Genomic DNA, 22,128 nt, shown 5'->3' with positions numbered 1-22,128 from the left:
GAGGCAGTAGGGAGGGGCATCTGCCAGGAGCACAGGGCTTTCACCTGGGGCAAAGTGTGTGCATTGAATGGGGCAACTGGAGGGAGGAAATAAAGTAGAGATGCTTAGTGGTAAGAGACAGAAGAGGCAGAGGGAGAGAGAGAAATAGATGAAGAGAGATAAAAATGATTTTCAAGTTCTCTTCCCACATCATGTTTTCTGCAAAACTTCTATGCTGTTCCTCAAAGACACAAGCTGTAAAGAGCATCTCATTTCCCTATTGCACAGTTGGGGGCTGGAGGCACAGAGAAGGTGAGTTATTGAAAGTGGCAGAGCCGGGATGCAGCCCACAGCTTCCTCACTGTAGTGTGACAGTGTGACAACCCTCATAATGAAGGTTTCAGAGGTGACCTACGATTGCAGCCGTTGGTCTGGAGAGTTTGGGTTCATTCAATAGCTGGGTGCTTCCAGAGCCTTCGGTATCCTGGGGAAGGAGCAAGAATGAGAATTTCAGATCCAGTTCCTGGGCACCTACTTGTGCCAGGTGTGGTGTTGGAAGCTGGCGGCTCACAGGGGAATCCGCACAGCCTCTGCCCTGAGACCAGGGTTTAGCTAGCTGGTCTTTCTAGTAGCCCTTAGTACACATCATTTTTATAACCACAGAAAAGGGGAAAAGTACCTCGAATCCAAGTCCCATTGTGCATCCAGGGCCTGGGGGCCCAGGGGGTCCAGGAGGCCCTGGGGGTCCCATGACCCCAGGAGGGCCAGCTTGTCCCTTTTTCCCCGGGGGTCCAGGTAAGCCTCTGTTGCCAGGGTCACCCTGTAGGAAAGAGGGCAGGCTGATTATCTAGCCCTGGGTTCACTCATGGAAGGAACAACATGCATGCCTGAATCAGAAAATCACTCCTTGAAGTTAATTAGGTTGATGAATTCTCTGATCGGTACTGCTTAATGGTACAGAAACAGCTGTCTTGCTAATTGACATTTCACTTGGAGATAAGCTGATGCACTCATTTGAATGCATTTGGAGGGAGGGGTGAGGAAGGAGAAAACATTGAAGGGTGTTTACTCCCCACCATCCCCAGCTGTTCTGCCTTCTCTGAGCAATTCCTTTGAGATGTGTTCCTCTCTGTTCCATGACATTTATATGTTCAATATTCCAGCCCAACAGTCCAATTATAGTAAACTCAAAGAAAGGGGAGGAGGGAGAAGAAAGTTTTTTTTTTTTTTTACCTTTTCACCAACTGAGCCATTAGGCCCTCTTGCTCCCTGAAAAAAACAAAAAACAAAAACATGGACCAATTAATGCATATCTCATGAGGTATGTTCTGAAGACAATGCACAGTTATGGACTCTAAGGAAATAGGATATTAAAATAGGACTCTTTCTGTCTCAGATTGGTGTCTCCAAACCAAACACATTACAATAGGTGCCAGTCTGTTGGGCAGGTCATGCTGAAAGCTTGTGAAACCCACTTTTCAACCATCAGCTCATCACCTACTGCAAGAGTAAACCAGAGAAGTTAAAGATTAACAAGGGAGAGATCATAGAAGATTTCGCTTGGAGAGCTGCCAGTGGACTGGAGTGGTCCCCTTCCCCACCCTTCCCATGACGGAGGTAGAGGGTACTTCACCCACTCTAAAGCGAGGGAAGGGGCTTCAAGATCTGAAATGTATCCCCTAGACTTTTGGATATATGGGGGATGATGACTGGCTCTCTTGTGGAAAGATCTAAAGACCCAAAGCTGGCTGGAGTAGTCCCCAGAAGACAGAATTGGGGAGGAGGTTGCATTAGAGCAGGTTGCATGTCCACGTCCAGTGGGGACCACACTACAGTTTCTTGGGGGGTTAGATGCAGATTTCACAGAAAAGAGTTGGCTGTGAGCTCCAAGCAGAGGAGAGGACCAAAGCAGGTGGGCGGTCAGGAGTGGTCAGCAATGGGGACAGTGGCCTACATCAGAGGACTGTGGTAAGGGGCCCCCAGATGGAGAATCTCTGAGGAAACCACAAATGCACCTGCAAGAGATGAAGTCAGCAATTGCATGCCACACAGGAGGTCCTGAGAGAGATGCTGATGTACCAGCCATCAAAGACTATGTCCTTCCCCCCAGTCATTTTTGTTCCTGGGCTACAGTCTCCTCCTTATATCAAATCCATGGAAATGAGAGAATGGATAGTTCTAAAATAGCCGTGCTCAAAAATCAGATGGGTAGTGGCATTAGATCCAAAATAGAAATGCCAAGGGGAAAACATGGAAGTTGAAGACAGGGGCCTCAGCCATCAAGAGAAACCACAGGGAGAAAAGTCTGCTGCGAAGCTGTGATGGAAGTCAGGTGCATGATGTGGCCCCTGGGCCCCAGAAGGTAGACAGGTTGAAATTCTGCAGCAGGCTAGCTGTCCAGCCCTGCCCATCTCCCCTCCCCTCCCACCCTCACTCCTGCCAAGGAGAAAATATGGGTACCTTAATTTTAGAAAAACAACAGTTGTTTATTGGGCTAAAGACATAGGGCAGAGCCCCAGATGACTGGGAAACTCTGTGAGGTCCAAGGGCACCCTACACGCGGAAGATCAGCTGCTGAGGTGCCCTGCCTGATGGCACATCTTATTCCTTCCATCCCCTTCCTGAACCCTGCATGTCTCAGAAGGGGCTACTGCCCACCTCCCAACAGTCTGCACCAACAGAGGCAGAAAACAGACTCAGGCAGGATCCCAGTTTCACAAGTAAACACACAAGAAAGAAACACAAACATCTGAGGAAAGGCAATACTGTGAGAAACAACTAAGTCAACTACAGAATTTACATCCAAAGAAATGGAGTTAAGAAAACAATCCAATCAGGACATTGAGTATAAGACACACATTCTCACAGAGAAAAGGTAGGATAACATAGCCATGACACAAAGACACGCTACTATGAAATGAAAACAGTGGTTATGATAAAGAACCAATTAGAGATCTTGGAAATTATAAATAGAAAACTGTCGAAATGCAGAACTCTGCAGAAGGACTGCATAACAGAATAGACACACCTAAAGAGAGAATTAATACAGAGATCAAGCCACAGAATTCTCCCAGAAAGCAACACAAGAGGGTAAAAAGACCTAGACAGAATGACAAAGTAGTAAGAGAGATAGAAGCCACAATCAGAAGTTCCAACATCGGTTTAATTGGAGTGGCAGAGGAGAGAATAAAGAGAAAGAAGTAATGCAGTGTTTAAATTTTCTGAAAAAACACAGAAGTCTCCAGATTAAAAGGCACCCCTCCACCCAAAAAAAGTCCATAGAGTAGCAAGAAGGATAAATGAAAGAATACATTTAAAAAATAATTCACATTGGCCAGGCGTGGTGGCTCAGGCCTGTAATCCCAGCACTTTGGGAGGCTGAGGTGGGCAGATCACAAGGTCAGGAGTCTGAGACCAGCCTGGCCAACATGGTGAAACCCCGTCTCTACTAAAAATACAAAAGTTAGCTGGGTGTGATGGCGTGCATCTGTAATCCCAGCTACTCAGGAGGCTGAGGCAGGAGAATCGTTTGAACCCAGGAGGAGGTTGCAGTGAGCCAAGATCGCACCACTGCGTGACTCCGTCTCAAAAAATAATAATAAATAAATAAAAATCAATTAAAAAATAAAAATAAAATAAAAACAATAATCCACATTTAGTAACAATGCAGAGGAATTTTTAAACACCAAGAATAAAGAACAATAAATCCCCAAATTTGCCAAAGAGAAAAATCAGATGATCTCCAATAGAGTGAGAACCAGAGTGAATCTGACTTTGTGTTGGCAACACCGGATGTTGGAAGATGATGGTGATCATCTTCAAATCATCAAGGGCAAATGACTTTCAACCCAGAATTCTATACTCAACCAAATAAGAAAATAAAAACATTTTAAAAAATCCAGGGTCTCAGGAAGTTTGCCATCTACAGACAGTCTGTGAAAATATGACTGGAGGACCTACTCTAACAAAAATAATTAAAGAGGAAATAGGACACATGAGGCAATGAAAACTATATTCATATATTACTTTTATAATTACAATTTAATTTTAATTTTAATAAATGCTTGAAGTAGAGTTGTTCTGTCCCTCACCTACCAGCCCTAAGGCACTTCCACAAAGTCCCATGGCTCTGCCAGGGCACAGAAAACCAGGGACTAAAGCAATTTGCAGGTTCCTTCCAGCTCTGAATCTTCGGGACTCTAGTTGAGTATGAGCCTAAGCAAAGCTCTCAGGATAGATGAGAAAGATGAGGCCATGACGTGTCCGCAAAACTGCCTGCACACAATAGGCAACCCCCACGCAACAATCTCCCCCTTTCTCCTTCACAGACTCGAGCCCATGCTGTTTGCTTGGTAGCTGTGATAACCTTCCTCACGGAACTGGCTGCTCCCATGGGTGAGGTTCATGGGTTTGCTAGGTGAGGGTTTCCACCTGATGCTGGAGGAAGACAAATGCCTCTCACCTGGGGGCATGCGTGGGGCATGGGAAGGGTCCCATCTCTTGCAGTGTTTTCCTATTGGGACACACTACCCAGTTCTTGGCCTAGGAATGGGGATCACAGGGGCTGAGGGTGGTCTGGGCTCCCAGGTGAGGCACCAGGCTCTGGAGGCAGGCTCTGAGGCTGGAGTGGCAAGGAATTTCTGCAAGCAAAGCCCTCCATAAGGTCTCCAGGGGCAGCTTCATGGAAAGTTGGTGCCTCTGTGGCAAAGGAGCCAGCAGGGACACTCCAGCCATTCTGGGGAGACGGGAGGAGAAGGTGTGCTCGGTGAAAGAAGTGACAGCGACTAGGCTCTGTCACCTCCCTGCTGGCCAGCCTCACCAGGGAGAAACTAAGTGTGACCTTCCACCTGCAGTGGAAACATGACTGCAATAACTGGATGCCAATTTTATAGCCTAACCCAGAGGCTACAGTTGCTATGTCTGCTTCTCTTGGGTATGATTGGCTTGTTGTTGGCTGCCCATTGCAATCTGTCTTTAATGAAAGTGCCAATCTTGTGCATCTTTTCAGTAACAAGTCAAACTACCATCAGGATTGTTGTGAAACAGAAACTAAAGTAGCCTCCCTCTAAAAACCTTGTAGCTGCATGGCCGGCTGATCTTGTTACAGAAAATTATGTCCATAAAGTGAAAAACTGAATTGTTTCAGTTGCCTTCCTCATTCCTTTCCAATCAAGAGGGCATCTTACAGAGTTTCAAAGGAAGTTCTAGAAGATATCATGGGCCTTGGTTTATGGTCTTAGATGATTTTATCCAGCTTAGACATGGTAAAAAGAGAGTATCCGAATCCATTCCATTGACTCACAGATAAGATGGCCATCAGCTTGGAACATGAGTAGATTAACTTGTGGGTAGAAGAGTCCACTTTACTGGAACTTATGTGAACAGGCAGGGTGAAAAGGAGGAGCTCCAATGAACAGGCTAAGGGAAGGCTCCTATTCCCAAAATGGTGATGTTGGAGTTGTACATTATTTCTTAGTGAGAGAATTTTTGTGCAGTGAGGGCGTGCATGCAATCTTGGAATTCCAAATAGCAGAGCTGCAAGTATGGTTTTAAAAGTGATGAAATATGAAGGTATCAGTTCACTAATGGAAACATTGCAAAGGAATGAGGTAAAATAGTGCCGTCTGTTACAACATCGTGGTTTAGAATTGATTCAAAATGTTGGCACTGTGGTGAATTGGATTTTCTCAGGACATTACTCAATTTCAGCACACAGGAACCTCAAAGAACCTAATGGAGATGAGAATTCTTTTTGCTTGTGTGGCTTCTGAGACAGCACATCTTACTGCCTTGTGGATGTCTGTTGGTTTTCCTTCTGCTGTTTGTAATACTGATAACCAGTTTCTTTTCAGTTACAATTGACTATGGTCTATATGATTTTTTTTTTTTTTTGAGATGGAGTTTTGCTCTTGTTGCCCGGGCTGGAGTGCAATGGCACGATCTCGGCTCACTGCAACCCCGGCCTCCCGGGTTCAGGTGATTCTCCTGCCTCAGCCTCCCAAGTAGCTGGGATTACAGGTGCCCGCCACCACGCCCAGCTAATTTTTTGTATTTTTAGTAGAGATGGGGTTTCGCCATGTTGACCAGGCTGGTCTCAAACTCCTGACCTCAGGTGATCCACCCACCTCGGCTTACCAAAGTGCTAGGATTACAGGAGTGAGCCACTGTACCCAGCCATCTATTTGGTTTTATGGAGGCCTATAATCCAGATGTTGAACCAAACACTTCTGATAATGAAAGAAGATACAAAATAGGAAATTAGGCAACTATTTCAGTGTTTCATTTAAACATGTTGTTAGACGGTCTAAACCCATTACTGCATCCTAGGCAAAAGCAGCTTACTTCTCTTTTCTTTCTTACACAAGGTTTAGAGAATTGTTCAAAGACCAATTGGGATTGCTTGGAGAAAGGGAAGGTGATGATGATCTAGTTGTATTTCTCTTACATCAACGGAAAAGACAGAAGCTGATTTTACAATGACAGTTTGGCAGCTCAGTGTAATTACTCAAAGGCAATTACTGGCAATTCAGCATTCCTCAGTAATTCTGGACACTGAAGAAAATTTCCAAACACAAACTCTTTCCTGCCCAGGTGTCCCAGTACCTTTTGAGACTGCAGAATAACATGAATGACTTAGATTCTGAAAGTAGAAAATCAACAACTGTTAATACTAGGTGTGTTCCGAGAACTGAATGGCAGAATCTGCAGTGCAAAAGCAGAAAGGAATGATTTTTCAGAGATCCATCTTCTTCAGCAAGTTCTTCTGCATTCTTTCTAGAAACATTCTACTGCTGAGAAAGCAGGCTACTCCTCACCCATTCCTTCTTGGGCTAAAGATCTTAAGAGTTAGTTGCTCATCTTGATTTGGGAAAAATAAAGTAAGGAATATTTCTATCATCGGACTCAGCATAGAATAATCTATTTGATAAATTCTTTTTGAGGTATCATTTAAAAAATATTTTAATTTGTGTAATTTCAATAGGTTTTTTGGGGAACAGATGGTATTTGGTTATGTGAGTAAGTTCTTCAGTGGTGATTTCTGAGATTTTGGTGCACCCATCACCTGAGCAGTGTATACTGCACCCAGTCTGTACTCTTTTATCCCTCACTCCCTCCCACCCTTTCCCCCAAGTCTGTTGTATCAATCTTTTTTTTATTTTTTCTGGAGACGGAGTCTCACCCTGTCACCCAGGCTGAAGTGCAGTGGCACGATCTCGGCTCACTGCAACCTCTGGCTCCTGGGTCCAAGCGATTCTCCCACCTCAGCCTCCCGAGCAGCTGGGATTATAGGTTTGTGCCACCGCGCCCGGCTAATTTTTGTATTTTTAGTAGAGACGAAGTTCCACCATGTTGGTCAGGCTGGTCTTGAACTCCTGACCTCATGATCCGCCCATCTCAGCCTCCCAAAGTGCTGGGATTAGAGGTGTAAGCCACCGCACCCAGTCTGTTATATCATTCTTATGCCTTTGTGTCCTCATAGCTTAGCTCATACTTAAGATATTTGATGAATTCTTAATGAGCATCATGTTTTGATCTCAATCTCATATTTTATAATAATAATTATTATATAAGAAACATTTTTTTTTTCCAGCTAAATAACCTGAACCTTATTCTTTGTAGGGAAAACTCCATTTTAGATAACTGCCTAGATTGGTCTATGTGCTGTGCTAAAGAGAAAGGAGGCTGATTTCACCACAGCAAATGGAAAGACTTCCCTATAAGTGGATCTATCCAACGGTGCAAGGCACTGCCTGGGCAGGAGATGAGTTCCTTGTCACTGGAGGTATGCAAGTTGAAGGACAGATACTGTTGATGGGGAGTCAAAGATCAAACGAATCATTGGATCTTATGATCTATTACAGCCCTGAAGCTGTTCATTTCCTTTAGCACATTTTTTGTTATTTTACATACTGAATATGCACCTTGGTTTATTAGGGAACTTGTTTGGTTTTGTTTTGTTTTTAAGGTAAATATCATGTGCAAGGTTTCCTGCCAGCTCTCCAGATGCAAATTTCCAAGTTCTTCCAAGTCTGCTTTTGCTTGATCAGAAAACCTCATATGTGCACAGTGCAACAAATTGAGATGCATAGCAGATTTCAGAAACAAATGTGATTGATCTCCAACATTCACCCTAGGCAAGCCTGCTGCTCCTTGCACTGCTGATTCTTCAAGCAGCTGCAGAGTGCCTGTGCAAGGGTGTTTTGTATGCAGTTGTGGGTGTGGGTATCTTTAAGTTCAAGACAGAGTATGGGAGGGGTGTGTGTGGGTGGGTGGGGGGAAGCCTGGAAGAAGAACAGGTAAGAAGAGTGTAGGTCTGTGGTGCTTCCTGCAAAATTTAATTTCTATGAAACTGTTGGTACATGTAAAATGAGTTCTATAAAGCTTGACAATTGTAACTTTTTCTGAGAAATAAGCTTTCCACGAAAATTGAGTTATGGTTCCAATTAAAATAAACATACTCCAGAGCTGACGGAAACTAGAAATTCAGTTCAGTGATGATGGTGGTGCCTACAGAGTCAGCATTTTCCACGTCTTTGTCCATGAGAGGTTCACAGAAGGCCCCACTTCTGATCCCAGCTGAGATCTCTCTTCCTCCTCTAGACCCCAGTAAAACCCACTGATCGCATCCCTAGCACAGGGCTCACCTTGTCTTTATTGCCTTCCTTTGACAGACATGGCTTACCTCATCAAGCTGGGAACACTGCAGAGGCAGAAACCACCCCCTACACATACACACCCCAGGTAGCACCAGCACAGGCTTGCAGACAGGAGGCAGGACCAGCTTACAGACAGAGAATGAAGAGGATGAAGGCAGGCCAGACTCTGGGAAAAGTAGACTAATGGTGTCTGAAAAAAGTTTCATTCATGCATCAAACACTAATAGAGGCTTGTGCTAGGTTCTAAGGAGAGAGAGGCAGTACTATGCTCTATGTCAGGGTGGGGGTGAGGAGCAGACAGGTAAGCTAACACCTTTAGTGTCACTGGCAAGGGAGGTTCTCAATAGCATGGGAACTTCCTATGATGCTCATAGAAAGGGGAGGAAGGAGGGGTGCTTTCTGCTCATAATGAGTCAGGAAGAGCTCCCCAGAGGATGTATCTGAACTGGGTCTTGGAGGATGAGAAAAGGAAAAGGACATCCCAAACAGGGAGAAAACCATGTGCAAAGGCCAGGAGGACAGAACGGAAGAGTGCACCCAGAGCATTTGGGCAGAACCAGCCCACTGGCCAAGAGGCCGTGTGAGGAGTTGGGGGATGCACTAGAGAGGCAGCTTGTGTGAATCAGGAAGGGCCAGATGTCTGCACAGAGCTAGGGTGTGTCCTGCAGGCAGTGGAGCCCTTGATCTTTTCTCAGTAGCCAGGGCAGGGGCTGACGAGAGCCTGCTACAGGAAGGTGAACTGGGCAGGAGGCTGGAGGGTGGATGGAGAGAATGGGACAGCAACGGGGAGCCCAAGGCCACCGTGCGAATGAGAAGAGATGAGTCCAGCTCAGTGGGGAGAGAAAAGTGAGAGATGTGGAGGTCAGACTGGGCCATCTTGGCACTGACCAATCATACCAGGAAAGGGAGGGAAGGAGGAGTTAGAGAAGATTCCATTTCTCGCTCCAGGTGACCAGGTAGATGGCAACACCATTCACTGATGCCAGGAGCACACAAGAGTGGGCAGGGAAGGTGCTGAGTTCAGGCTTGGGCATGATGAGTCCCATGATGGGGACATCCAGCAGAAGTGACCAGCAGGGTATTTCAGGAGGCCAGGGGGTCAGTCACATAAGAGGCAAGGTCAGGCTTAGGGGTCAGAGAGAGTAGTGTGGGCCTGGTGGCTCCCATGTGGAGGGACCCTCCCGTGTTCCCCATACCTTCTCCCCTTTCATCCCGGGAAGGCCGGTGGCTCCATCAACTCCAGGCTGTCCCTCAGGGCCCTGGGGAACATCAGTGACAATCAACCCACAACATTTCTGCTAAGAATCACATGCACACGCTTGCTAGAAAAGGAGGGCAGGGTTGGGAGGCAAGTGAGGCTGGTGGGCCCAGGGCCTCATGTCAGGTGCAAGGCAGGAACCTAGTCCTTGGCCCAGGCTGGGTCACTGCTGACTGTGCACCTGTGGCTAACTGTCCTTCACTCTCTGGATTACATTTCCTCCTCTATGGGGAAGTTAGAGACAGGGTTGGACCAGATGGTCTCCAAGGGTCTCCTACCCCAGGCCCAGCCCTGATGGCCTATGATTCCAAGATTCTTTATGAATCTGCGTCTCCTGTACAGACGCTTCTTGACTTACAATGGGGCTACATCTGATAAACCAATTGCAAGTTGAAAATATCTTAAGTCCAAAATGCATTTACTACACTTAATCTACTGAACATCATAGCTTAGCCTAGCCTAACTTAAACATACTCAGAACACTTCCATTAGCCTATAGTTGGCAAAGTCATCAAACACAAAGCCTATTTTATAATAAAGTGTTGAAAGTGAAAACAGAATGGCTGTATGGGTACTTAAGGTAAAGTCTCTACTGAATGTGCATCACTTTGCACCACTGTAAAGTCAAAAACATCTTAAGCTGAACCATTCGTAAGTAGGGGGCCATCTGTATTGACTATGATAAAGCAGCAAAACAATATGTAGGATGATGTTTTTCTTGGCTGCTGCTTCTTTCGAATCTCAGCAATGATTCAGATGAGGAGGATTTCTGTTTACAAACAGCTAGCTGCTCTCTCCCCATCGCGAACCTTGGACAGTGCTGGGTTTTGCAATCTGTACACCCCTCCCCTGCTAAAGGAAGCCCCACAGCCACAGAGATGGGGAGAAGACTTCAGTTGCTCACCGGGGGCCCGGGTTCACCAGCAGGTCCATCCTCTCCAGGAGATCCAGGGGGTCCCATGAAAACATCAGTTCCTGGTTTTCCTGGAATCCCAGGTAAGCCAGGTGGCCCTGGGGGTCCTGGAGGACCCTAAAAACACAGAGACTCTGTTAGAAACAGTGGGGGAATACCGAATGAAATACTGAATATGTGCTTCATGCAATCTCTCAAATTCTTTCAACAATCCTACATGTAGGGTTTGGTGTTCCCACTTAGCAGATGGGGAAACTAAGGCTCAGTGAGACCATGCGACTCAAGGGCTCCCAGACACACAGCTAATCAGTAGGAGAACTGGGATTCGAATCTCAGTCTTTCTGAGCCCATCATATCGTGTTTTCTCCCAAAAGGCTGAATACAAGAAAGACCCAATTAGTTGGAATTCTGAGAGGTGCTCTGGTGAACTTAGTTTTCTGATTAACTGTGAGGTCAGTCAGGGCAGATCACGAGGTCAGGAGATCGAGACCACCCCGGCTAACATGGTGAAACCCTGTCTCTACTAAAAATACAAAAAATTAGCTGGGCGTGGTGGCGGGCGCCTGTAGTCCCAGCTACTCGGAAGGCTGAGGCCGGAGAACGGAGTAAGTAAACCCGGGAGGTAGAGCTTGCAGTGAGCCGAGACCACGCCACTGCACTCCAGCCTGGGCGACAGAGCAAGACTCCATCTCAAAAAAAAAAAAAAAAAAAAAAAAACTGCTTGTGGTGTAGCCTCGTTTTTAAAACTCTTTCTGAAGTGCATTAGTGTTTTTAGCCCATTGCTGGGTTGGCTGATCCCACCAGGCTGGGAGATTCATTTGGCTCCCATTCCATTTAACCACGGAGTCCAGAACCCTTCTAGCCCTGGCCATGAGGAGTGGGCAGAGGGGCAGCCAAGTGGAGCTTTCAACCAGGGATTCAGCACAGGCTCTCAGGGACAGAGGCACCAGCTGCAGCTAGAGAAGGTAGAAGCTCCCCAGGGGGCAATTTCAGAAAGGACTGGTGGAGCTCCAGCCTTGGCAGGAGGCCAGGGAAGCAAGAGGCACCAAAGAGAAAGAGTAGCCTGGAGAGGGAGGCAGGGAGGGAATGCATAAGGGAAGGAGATTTCAGGAAGGTTCTGGAAGCTGAAGTAGAATAGCCACCCAGAGACAAAACCAGCAGGTCTCTTTAATGAATAGGGTGAGAGGAGGGGGAGGGAGGATTGAAAGCCAGTTGGCAGAGGTGAAGGGCACTGGGCACACCTGCTGCAGGGCAGCCTGCTCAAGAAGCCCACCAGGGAAAGGAAGAAGGTGGGGCGAGGAGGTCCTGAAGATAAATGTAGGCTCGTACTCACTTACAATGCAACTGATCAAAGAGAACAATTTCAAACATATATACAAGTACAAGGAAAAGTAGAATGAACCCCCATGAGCTCACTGCCGGCAACCCCAGCAGCCACCAGTCCGGTTTCATCTGTCCCCGGCCCCCACGTCCCTCCCTCTGGGGTTATTTTGAAGGCAGTCCCAGACACCAGGTCATGTCCTCCTTCACACTCACTCTCAGCAGCTGCTCACTGCCTACCAGGTCACCAGAACCAGAGCCGACGTCCGAGCCCCAGCCCAGGCCAGAGCCCTCTGCCTCTGCTCCTGCCTGGAGAGAGAAGAAATTTCCACTACTTGCATTTAACTGCCAGACTCCAAGGACAGCCACGTCACTGAAAGTTTTCTCCAAAATGGGGAAATGTTTCCTATATCCTATAGCCCGATAACTTCTGCTCCCCGTTTTCTCTCTGACTTTTCTCCCACTCCCCTCTACAGCTACCCTTCTCTCTTGCCACCTCCCAGCTGTGCAGCCCACTCATGTCCTCGGCCTCCTTTCCTGCCTTTCAATTCCCAACTCATCCTTCAAGGCCCAGTTCCGCAGTCTCCTCCTACACGAAGCCCTCCCTATCCCGTTTCCAGGCAGAATTCTCTCCCTCCTCAGTGCTCCCACTAGCCTCTGTCAAGGTCTCAGTGAGATGCTAGGACCACCTGACTCGAAGCTTAGTTGTGCGTGGGTCCATCGGCTCCTCTAAACTAGGGCTCAAGAGCCAGCCCAAACCTGAGACACACTGGGTACCCAGAGTCCAGCAGGAGGCCGAGCACCCAGAGAGCCCTCAGTGCATACTTGAATGGCATCAAATGTATCTGAAGAACAAGGGGAATCTTCAAAACACCTTTCCAGCACTTAACTCCTGAAGACAGGAACCAGGCAGGGCCTAATTCATTCATTGAATGTGTGTGTACTGAGCACCCCCGAGAGGCACCAAGAAGAGCTGGGTTTGGGGGTTACAGCCGTGTTTAGGAAGGTCACAGTGGTGGGAACATGTGTGTGGGGGAAGGGAAGTGGTGATATGGAGGCGGAGCGACCAGTTAGGAGGCTGGTGCCATCGCCCAAGAGAGGAGGAGGAGGCACTGCACAGCTAGACTCAGGGGGACTTGGGGACACACTGGGCAGGGCTGGGGAAGGCAGAGGACCACTCAAGGATGTTTCTCTCTTGGTGACCACATAGATGGGGTGCCATCCCCAGAGATGGGGAACCCAGGAGGAGAAGCAGGTCTGGGGCATGGGTAATGAGTCCAGCTTGGGAAGTGTTGAGTTCGAAGAACTTCTGGGACGCTCAAGGTGCAGGATTTAAACCGGATAGAAATCAATTCTGCTGCTGCACACTGCAGAGTCCCAGTAGAGGCAGAAAGCCCTAGGGTCTGACTGCAAGATACTTTGGGGGCCAAAAAGGAGAGTCCTCAGCCTGTGGCTGTTTTGGCTGCATCCCTGGTCTTACACCTGTGTGTGTGACAAGCCTGGATGGGAATCTCACCGTGGGTCCAACAGGCCCAGAAGGTTCAGGAGGGCCAGGAAGCTCCTCCCCAGCATCACCCTAAAGAGAACAAAATAGTCAGTGAAGTGCTGGAACTCTGTTCCTACCATCTCCCCACATTTCTGTAGAAATCGTGCTCATCTTTAAAATCAGGATCACACAGGAAAGAAAAATGGCATTGTCCTTTGCAGAGACAGCTTAAGGGAATGCCTTGTCCCACCCCAGGGCTCAGAAGCCCTTTGTTTCTGTGCCATACTTGGAGGGCACAGGCTGTGGTGGAAAGAGCTGACCAGTATAAGCACGCATCACACACACCCTCCCTTCTTCCAGGATTTATCCCCACCCTCTGATCTGGGCCCCGCTAGAGCACCAGTGCTCAGTGCTCAGGCCCAGTGTGGACTCCCCTGAAGCCTGCCCTGCCCACCTGCTCCTCTCACCAGGGCGTGTGACCTTTACAGGAACATCATTGCTCACAGTCTGCCCCTCTGGGACCATGTGCCCCTCAAGGGCAGGCACAGTGCCTGAATCACCTCCAGGTCCCAGCACCTGGCACAAGGCTAGTGCCCCAGAAAATGCTTTTCGAATGACAGAAGCACATATTTGGAAAAGAGGCAGGTGAAAGAAAATGACAGAGTGGCATCCCAGGAGGTTTTGGCTGTCAAAAAGGGCCCAGAGAAGTGGCTTCTCTGACAAATAAGGTGACAGGACGGCCAGATCCACCAAAAGGAGAGCGGAAATGTCCACAGTAAAGTCCCCAAATCTGTGTGCCTCCTGCTACACCCCAGAGCCCTACTGGCATCTGAAGTCCACTGAGGTAGCCAGTGGCAGAGAGAAGTGAGGACACCGCCCTCCCCAGCCCTGGCCCTCCCTTCCTCACACCCCGGTGGGCACTCAGGAGGCCCCAGGACGGGAGCATCATCTGCTGCAAGGAACGGCCTCTGTGCAGCCCAGAGGGAGGTGAGACAGGCAGAGGACCAGGGTCATGGTGGAGATGAGAAGGCTCCCAGAGGCAGCCAAGCTGCTGCCTATGGCCAGAGCAGGCTCCCTGGGCAGGATCTCTTGACTGGGGTCACTGTGGACACATCCCCCTGGGAACAGCTTATCACCAATAGGTGTTTTGGTAAGAGGAATTTGTTATTCCCGCAGTGACTGACACCAGCTAAAGCACTTCTATAAACATCCCCTCATGTCATCCCACACCGCAGGGTCATCATCACCACCTCCATTTTACAGATGGAGAAACTGGAGCAAAGAAATGTAAAGAACTTTCGGGAGATCCCACAGCTACAAAAAGGCAAACCTAGGCCTGTGGTCCTCAAAAGCTCTTGTCTGCCCAACATTTTCCCAGGAAGAAAATCAGGGGCAGAGCCCAGAGCCCGGACACAGAAGTGAAGAAAACTGGTTGCAGATGTGTGGCAGAGCCAGGTGTGGAATCATAGGACCCTTTGATACTCGACAGAGAAGCCAAGGCCCACGGAGGTCAAGGGACTTGGCCACGGTCACCAGGTGGTGAGAAGAGACTCAGTCAGAACTGCCCAGTGCCCTTTTCCTGATTCTCCCAGACCTACAAGTCCATTTCTTTTGGGCTTAGCCCTCTTGCTGCTTCTGCGATCCCCTTGATCAGAGTGGGCTAAATCAAACCTAAATAACATGTTCAGGACACTTGATCAGGAGCCAAAGTGTTCCCCAGGATGGTCACAGCACAAACCTTTTCTCCTTTGGGCCCAGCCTGTCCTTTCACTCCCACATGTTCTCTTTGAGCCTAAAACAAGAAGATTTGGTTAAAACGTGGCCACAACATATTTGGGACATGGGGCTGCTGAGTTCCGATGACATTCCCTGGTCCTGGTCAGTGAGCTGGGCATGAGCTAGGGCTTGTACTGGGCTGAAGTCAGTGAGCCCCATGAAGAGAGAGGCTGCCTGATCACTGCACCATCCCCTGCACCGGCAGATAATAGGCTCTCAGTACCTATTTGCCAAATGACTAGTGGGAAGAGCCTGGCATTTGGAGTCACCCACACCTGACAGTCAGTCTTCTCTCTCACTTGTGTTCCACAACACAGATTTTTAAATATATTACTTCATTTCCAGGGCAACATTCTCCATATATTTGTTAAGATCTATTAGTCAGTCCTTAGAAATGTAATGACATCATTGTGACCAGTGTGGGCTTTGCTAATCAACTTCTGGCTCCCGTCTGAAGACAGTGGTTGTAAACAGTGCAGAAAACCAAAGCATTAAAAAATCCAGAGACAAAGGCTCTCACTCCTACTGGACCCCTAGGAGCAAAGCTCTAATCCTTTCTGGGCCTCATCTGCAAAATAATTCTAGACAGCTAATTTATTGAGCATGTACTATGTGCTGGGTCATGTTTTCCATCGATGAACTCGTTTAATCCTCACAAATCAAGAGGTAGGTTCTATGATTATGATTCCCATTTTATGCATGAGTCAACTGAGACAGAGAGAAGTGAAGAAAACTGGCCACAGATATGTAGCAGAGCCAGGCAAGCTATACTGTCACGGTGACTCTGAGATTCAAACTGACCTAGAGTCACCATGGCAGTATAGCTTGCCTGGCTCTGTCACATATCTGCCAATACTGATCCTAGAGGCTGGGCCAATACTGATCCTAGAGGACGGGTGCAGCGGCTCACGCCTGTAATCCCAGCACTTTGGGAGGCTGAGGCAGGTGAATCATCTGAGGTAAGGAGTTCAAGACCAGCATGGCCAACATGGTGAAATCCTGTCTCCACTAAAAACAAACAAATAAGCAAACAAAAAAATTAGCCGGGTAGTAGCGGCACATGCCTGTCTGTAATCCCAGCTACTCTGCAGGCTGAGGCAGGAGAATCGCTTGAGCCTAAGAGGTGGAGGTTGCGGTAAGCTGAGATCACGCCACTGCACTCTAGTCTGGGCAAGAGAGTGAGGCCCTGTCTCAAGAAAACAAAAACAAAAACAAAAAAACTGATCCTAGAGATATCCCAAGGTGGGTGCCTTCTTGACAATCTTGTGCTTTTAGACTCTGCTCAGGAATCGGGGCATTCATCTGAGTTCACTGCAGATCCCTAACGTGGGGACTTAGGAATGTCTTCATCAGACATCAACCATGTCTCCGTTTCTCTCTCTCGTTCTCTCTCTCATTCTATCTCTAACTCTCTCTGTGTCTGTCTGTCTCGCTCTCTCTTCCTTCTCAGAGCTTTAAAAAATCTATCGTAAAAATTGTAAGCCACCATAGTGGAAAATGTATTAAACCACAATGTATTAAAAACCTAACAACCTTCCACAGTTCCACCACTTTGAGGCAACAGCTGCCAACATTTACAGAGGGTATTTCCTTCTAGTGTTTTTGCATGTGTGTATTTTTAAATAGTTAACCACACAATATACTCCGGTTTACAACCAGCTTCTTTCACTTAACATTATATGCTAAGCATTTCCCCCATCATTAAATATTTCTAACAGGTATAATTTTATTAGCTAATGTTCCATTGTTTGAATATACTTTAATTCAATTAATCTTCTCTTGTTGGCTAATTAAATTATGCCCAATTTTTCTCTATTATGGACAACACTGAGATTAGCATCCTTGTAAACAAAGCCTTTTTTTAAAAAACGGCAACAACAAAGGCTATCAGACTATCTCCACTAGAATCAATTCCTAGAAGAGAAGTTTCTGGGTCAGCAATATGCGCCCTTATGATTGTTAATATATGTGGACAAAGAGCTTCCCAGGAGCAGTAACCCTCACACTCCCATGAGCACAGCCAGCCTTACCAGACTGACTTCTCAAAGCTGAAACCACAAAGGGTCTAAGGAAGAAACTGACCCAGTTTCTTCAACAGATTAATGGCAAAAGGGAAAAAGAAGGTGGGAGACAATTAGAGATTAAGAGACACTTAAGAGATGTATCAACCAAATGCAATGTGTAGACCTTGTTTGGATTCAGATTCAAACAAACTGGAAAGAGGTATTTTAAAACAAAATAGCCAGGGCATTAGATAATACGAAGGAACCCCTGCTAGTTTTGTTAGATGCATCGTGACACTATGGCTATGACCAAAACAAAGGTACCAGATCACTCTATCAGCCGTACACATTGAATTATTTACCAGTTAAATAAATGATAGGATGTTTGGGGTTGATTTTTGAATACTCCAGTATTCCCCTTCCCTCCAAAAAAGATGGTGGTAGGAGGTGGAACAGATGAAGCAAGATTGTCAGTGTTGATAATTATCCAAACTGAACGATGGGTATGTGGGGGTTCATTATACTATTCTAAGCTCCTTTGTCTAAGCTCCTTTGTGACATTTTTAGGTTTTCAATAATAAAACGTTAAAAAGAGAAAGAAACAGGAGAACCGGCTCTATCTGTGCCCGATGTGGCATCACTAGGGAGATTTGAACTTGGTGCTTTGTGTATACCTTGGGGTGAGGTGCAGAAGAGCAGGGGGACATTGTTTGTGAAGTCACAGTGCATGAGCGGGTCAATCCAGAGCTGGCTGCCCACTAGATGCCCTGCAAGCCCAAAGCCCCAGCCCCAGCGTCTCAGTTACTTGGTCTAGCACTGGACTCAGACACCTGCATTGTTTTAAGCTTCCCAGCCATCTCTAATGTGTGACCAGAGTTAAAAACCAGAGTTGTGGTTCACCTTTTTCCTTTTATAGACGATGACAAGGAGGCCCAGGGCCTACAACAAGTCAGCGGCATCTCTGGAAGCAGAACCTCAAACTCCTGGCCCCCAGTCCAGGATCTTCCCACCACACCACACTCTCATGGATGAGGACTTCAGCTGGGTGAAGGTCAAGAGCTCAAGCTTTGCAGGCCAGCATGCAGGTTCAAATCCCAGCTCTACCTCTTAGAGGCAGGCAACAGTGGCAGGTGACTTTACCTCTCCACACCTTATCTCCCATTCACCTTATACTGAAGAGGAGTGTGGTGAAGAGAATCAGATAAACCTGGAGCACAGAGTGATTAATCAATGTCAGTTCAGATGGCTTATTTCCTGCCGCTTGGCTGTGAATTTGTTGGGGACAGGAGTGAGGTCACATTCATCTCTATCTACAAGTGTCCTGACTGAGGGCCCAGAGCTGCTATGTGTCCAGTCAATGAGTGAATCAACGAATGAATGCAAGACAACTCTAAAGAGACAGGAAGCAGCGTGATAACCGCTATAGGAGGCCCCGGAACAAGGGGCATTCAGGACCTCAGGGGGCTATCCTGATCTCCCGTCCCACAGCCCCTCCCCTCACAGGTCAGTCCTGCCGCACCATGGCCAATGGGCCACATGACTGTAGCTTGAGTGGTGGCTTTCAAAGTGTGCACGACCAAGTGGTGTCTGGGGAACTGATGAGCCCATGCTGGTCACCAAGGAGATATTTTCCTTTAAAAATGTGTTCACATTGGAAGAGCAGTCCGTCTTCACACAAGCCCAAGCTGAGGGCCAGGTCTGGGTTTCCTATTTCTAAGAGACACAGTTATAGTCCTTAAGTGGTGACAACCCCAGGTGTGTGTACAGAGCTTTGTAAACGTTCTCCAACCTGCATTCATTCTCTGACTTGGCCTTGCAGCCACTCATTTTCACAGATGAGGAAACGGAGGGCCAAAGAAATCAACAGATTTGCTTAAGGTCACACAGTTGCAGCCAAGAGTCATAAAAACTCATGTTGGCAGGGACTTGGAGGTCACCCCCCAACACACACACAGCACTGATGCTCTCATCCCCTCTACAGACCCGCCACGTCTTACTGTCAGCTTTGTCCCCAGAAGAACACTGACTGTTAGATCTCATTTCAATCCAAAGATCAGTTTGGGACACAAAGCTAGGTCCCCTTGATTTTAATGTCTTGCTTTTTCTCTATGAGCTGGAGTTTCCTCAAGTGTTCCCCAGGTTAAAGCTCCTCAAATGCCCAAATTTGCAAACCAACGTGAAAACCTACCTCTGAGAAAGCTGGGGGCCAGCCCCTCCCACAACTCTGGCCTTTCTTTCTCTCCCCTGTAAGGTCTGCCAAGTCAAATCTTACAGCTCTATGCCACTTACTGGAGTGACCCATCTTTCAGGAGCCACTGTGGGCAGGGGCAGCGGTGGCCCATCAGGGGGAGGGCTGCCGGACTCTTCACCCCCAGCTGTGATGAGGGGCTCCTCTATTGTGGCTGCTGCCAAGTCTTCTTCATCACCAGGACCCTGAAAACAAAACCAGCATTAAGGCACCACCTCACCTCGCTCACGAGGCTGCCAGGGAGTTGTAACAGTCGTTTCTGTGGTGCCAGCCCAGTTTCAAAGCACGTTCTTACCTATGATCATCATTACCCCCAGCACACCCCTTCTGAAATATGCATCTCTTCTAAGCCTCAGTGCCAACTGTGGACCACTCATCTCTGAGTAAATTCTTGGGCAAGGCTAGGAGGGAGCAGGGCTGTGGCCGCTGCTACACTCCGGCATTGTGTCCTGCCTCCTTCCAGCAGCTGCCCACCCAGACATGTGCTCATAATCAAGCTACAGGTGCCCCTGCCAAGGCCAAGGATGGCTGTTGTCGCATGATGCAGACCTGTCTCTCCCCTGTGAGCCAGAGAGGACACCAGATGACACTTACAGAAGTGACTGCCTGCTCAGGGGCCACGGTGGCTGTGAGGGGAGCCAGGCCATCTGTGGGGACCCCACTGGCTTCCTCATCCTCAAAAGTACTGAGGGACGCTTCGGTTGCAGCTGCAGCTGTTGTTAAACTGTCTTCACTGCTTGGACTCTGAAATGAAATTGGCATGAGGAGCTGTGCCCCTTCGCCCATGCCCCTGGTTCAGTGGGTGTGAGGCTGGGGGGTGGAAAGCGCTAAAGCCTCAGATAACTGGAGGCTCCATGATTCCCTTTCCTTTGCTCCTCCAGGACCACACCTTCACCTGGAGCTCCAGCATTAGAACGTACCTTTCAGGGTATCCTCCCACCCACCCCAGAGTCCCCTCTAGCACATCTCTGCTAAGCACTTCTCTGGCCTTAGCTTTGTGAAAGGAAAATAAATCTCAGGATCCCCAAATCAATAAGCCAAAGGGAAAAAAAATCAAGCTGGGAACTACTTAGGGCAAACCTGTCTCCCATTCCAGCCCTTAAAAAGATAGCTACTAAGATAAAAAAGCTACATACTTCCCTAATAATTTGTCCATAAGGAAATTCCGTGCAGACACAGGACAGACAGAACTCAAAGTCACCCCTCTGCTCACGGAGATAAACGCATATCCGATTGCTTCCTTTGGAAAGGCTAATCAGAAACTCAAAAGAATGCAACCATTTGTCTTTTATCTACCTATGACATGGAAGCCCCCTCCCCACTTTGAGTTGTCCTGCATTTCTGGACAGCACAAATGTACACCTTATATATACTGATTGATGTCTCATGTCTCCCTAAAATGCGTAAAACCAAGCTGTGCTCCAACCACCTTGGGCACATGTTGTCAGGATCTCCTGAGGCTGTGTCACGGGCATGTCCCTGACCTTTGCAAAATAAACTACCTAACTTTCCTGAGACCTGTCTCAGATATCTGGGGTTCACATTTTGGCAACCAAGAAGGGATTCTGAGTGGAGGTGCCACTGACCTTTGACAAATCTCATATTGGTGCTTGATACCAGCTTGAGCTTTCTTTATGGTTCAAACCAATAGGACAATTTGCTGAGGCCTAGGAGCCTCCCCTCCAGAGAATCTCTGATCTCCCAAAATTTGGTCAAGATCTAAAGTTTATTTTGCTGTACAATTCTTTTTTTGGAGTCTTACTTGCTTCCAACAAGGAATGCAAGTTTTCTTGCTTCTAGGATGATGGAAGGCACCTAACTCCTTTCTGGAGTTTGAGCTCATTTCTAACAGGGAAGGCAAGTTTAAATTCTTTCCTGCTTCTAGGATGGTAGAGAGCAATCTTCTGCCTAAGACCTATCTCTAGTAAGTAGCTGAATTGGGGTTTTGTCTTGGCTGAAGTTAAGATTAACAACCAGCTGTTCCTAATTTCTCCTTACTATTAAAGTGCTCAGTAATCATGTTGTTAGGGTTTTTTTGGTTGTTGTTCTGGTCTTTCTCCTATCAGATTTGACCAGCTCTACCTGACTTGGTCAAATCTGAATGATAATTCTAAATTATGGGTAACAAGACCTCTCTGAATTGGCTAAAATTTCTCACAGCTGCAAGAGAGGGAGAAAAAAACACAACATGCACGTTTGCTATCCTTGCTTCCTGTCTTAAAAACTTTTTTTCTTTCGTTTACTTTTCTTCCGCCCTATACCTCCTTCCCCCTTCACTATCTTTAGTACCAATAAAAACCTAGAGGAGGCTTCTAATGACTCAAACCCCTTAAAGTATTCAGAACAAAGGCACCACCCGCCCCTTTTTGGGGTGTTCCATTTTCTTTGTGGAGTTTCAAGAGCCATGAGCAGATTCTTCTTAGGTCTGAAGCTCTGCTCTCCTGTATTGTAAGACCTGACCTCTTTGGCTTTTGGGGGTACCAGAGAT

At 47.4% G+C, this 22,128-nt stretch overlaps 1 protein-coding gene across 1 annotated transcript in view; it reads right to left on the bottom strand.

Moving 5' to 3' along the window:
* COL15A1 (collagen type XV alpha 1 chain) overlaps window positions 1–22,128 on the bottom strand; it is a 127,862-nt gene that overhangs the window by 35,749 nt on the left and 69,985 nt on the right. The window contains exons 10-19 of the mRNA XM_063696614.1: window positions 20,235–20,384; window positions 19,682–19,825; window positions 15,352–15,405; window positions 13,644–13,703; window positions 12,344–12,436; window positions 10,799–10,924; window positions 9,833–9,895; window positions 1,213–1,248; window positions 659–799; window positions 395–463 (exon numbers count right to left, since the gene is read on the bottom strand). Of these exons, the coding sequence (XP_063552684.1) occupies window positions 395–463; window positions 659–799; window positions 1,213–1,248; window positions 9,833–9,895; window positions 10,799–10,924; window positions 12,344–12,436; window positions 13,644–13,703; window positions 15,352–15,405; window positions 19,682–19,825; window positions 20,235–20,384 (936 nt within the window). The remainder of the gene's footprint in view (window positions 1–394; window positions 464–658; window positions 800–1,212; window positions 1,249–9,832; window positions 9,896–10,798; window positions 10,925–12,343; window positions 12,437–13,643; window positions 13,704–15,351; window positions 15,406–19,681; window positions 19,826–20,234; window positions 20,385–22,128) is intronic.

This window comes from Gorilla gorilla, chromosome 13 (genome assembly GCF_029281585.2).
Source record: "Gorilla gorilla gorilla isolate KB3781 chromosome 13, NHGRI_mGorGor1-v2.1_pri, whole genome shotgun sequence".
Classification (NCBI taxonomy): domain Eukaryota; kingdom Metazoa; phylum Chordata; class Mammalia; order Primates; family Hominidae; genus Gorilla; species Gorilla gorilla.
The sequence above is the reverse complement of the archived record's forward strand: the minus strand, read 5'-3'. Positions and strand labels throughout refer to the sequence as shown.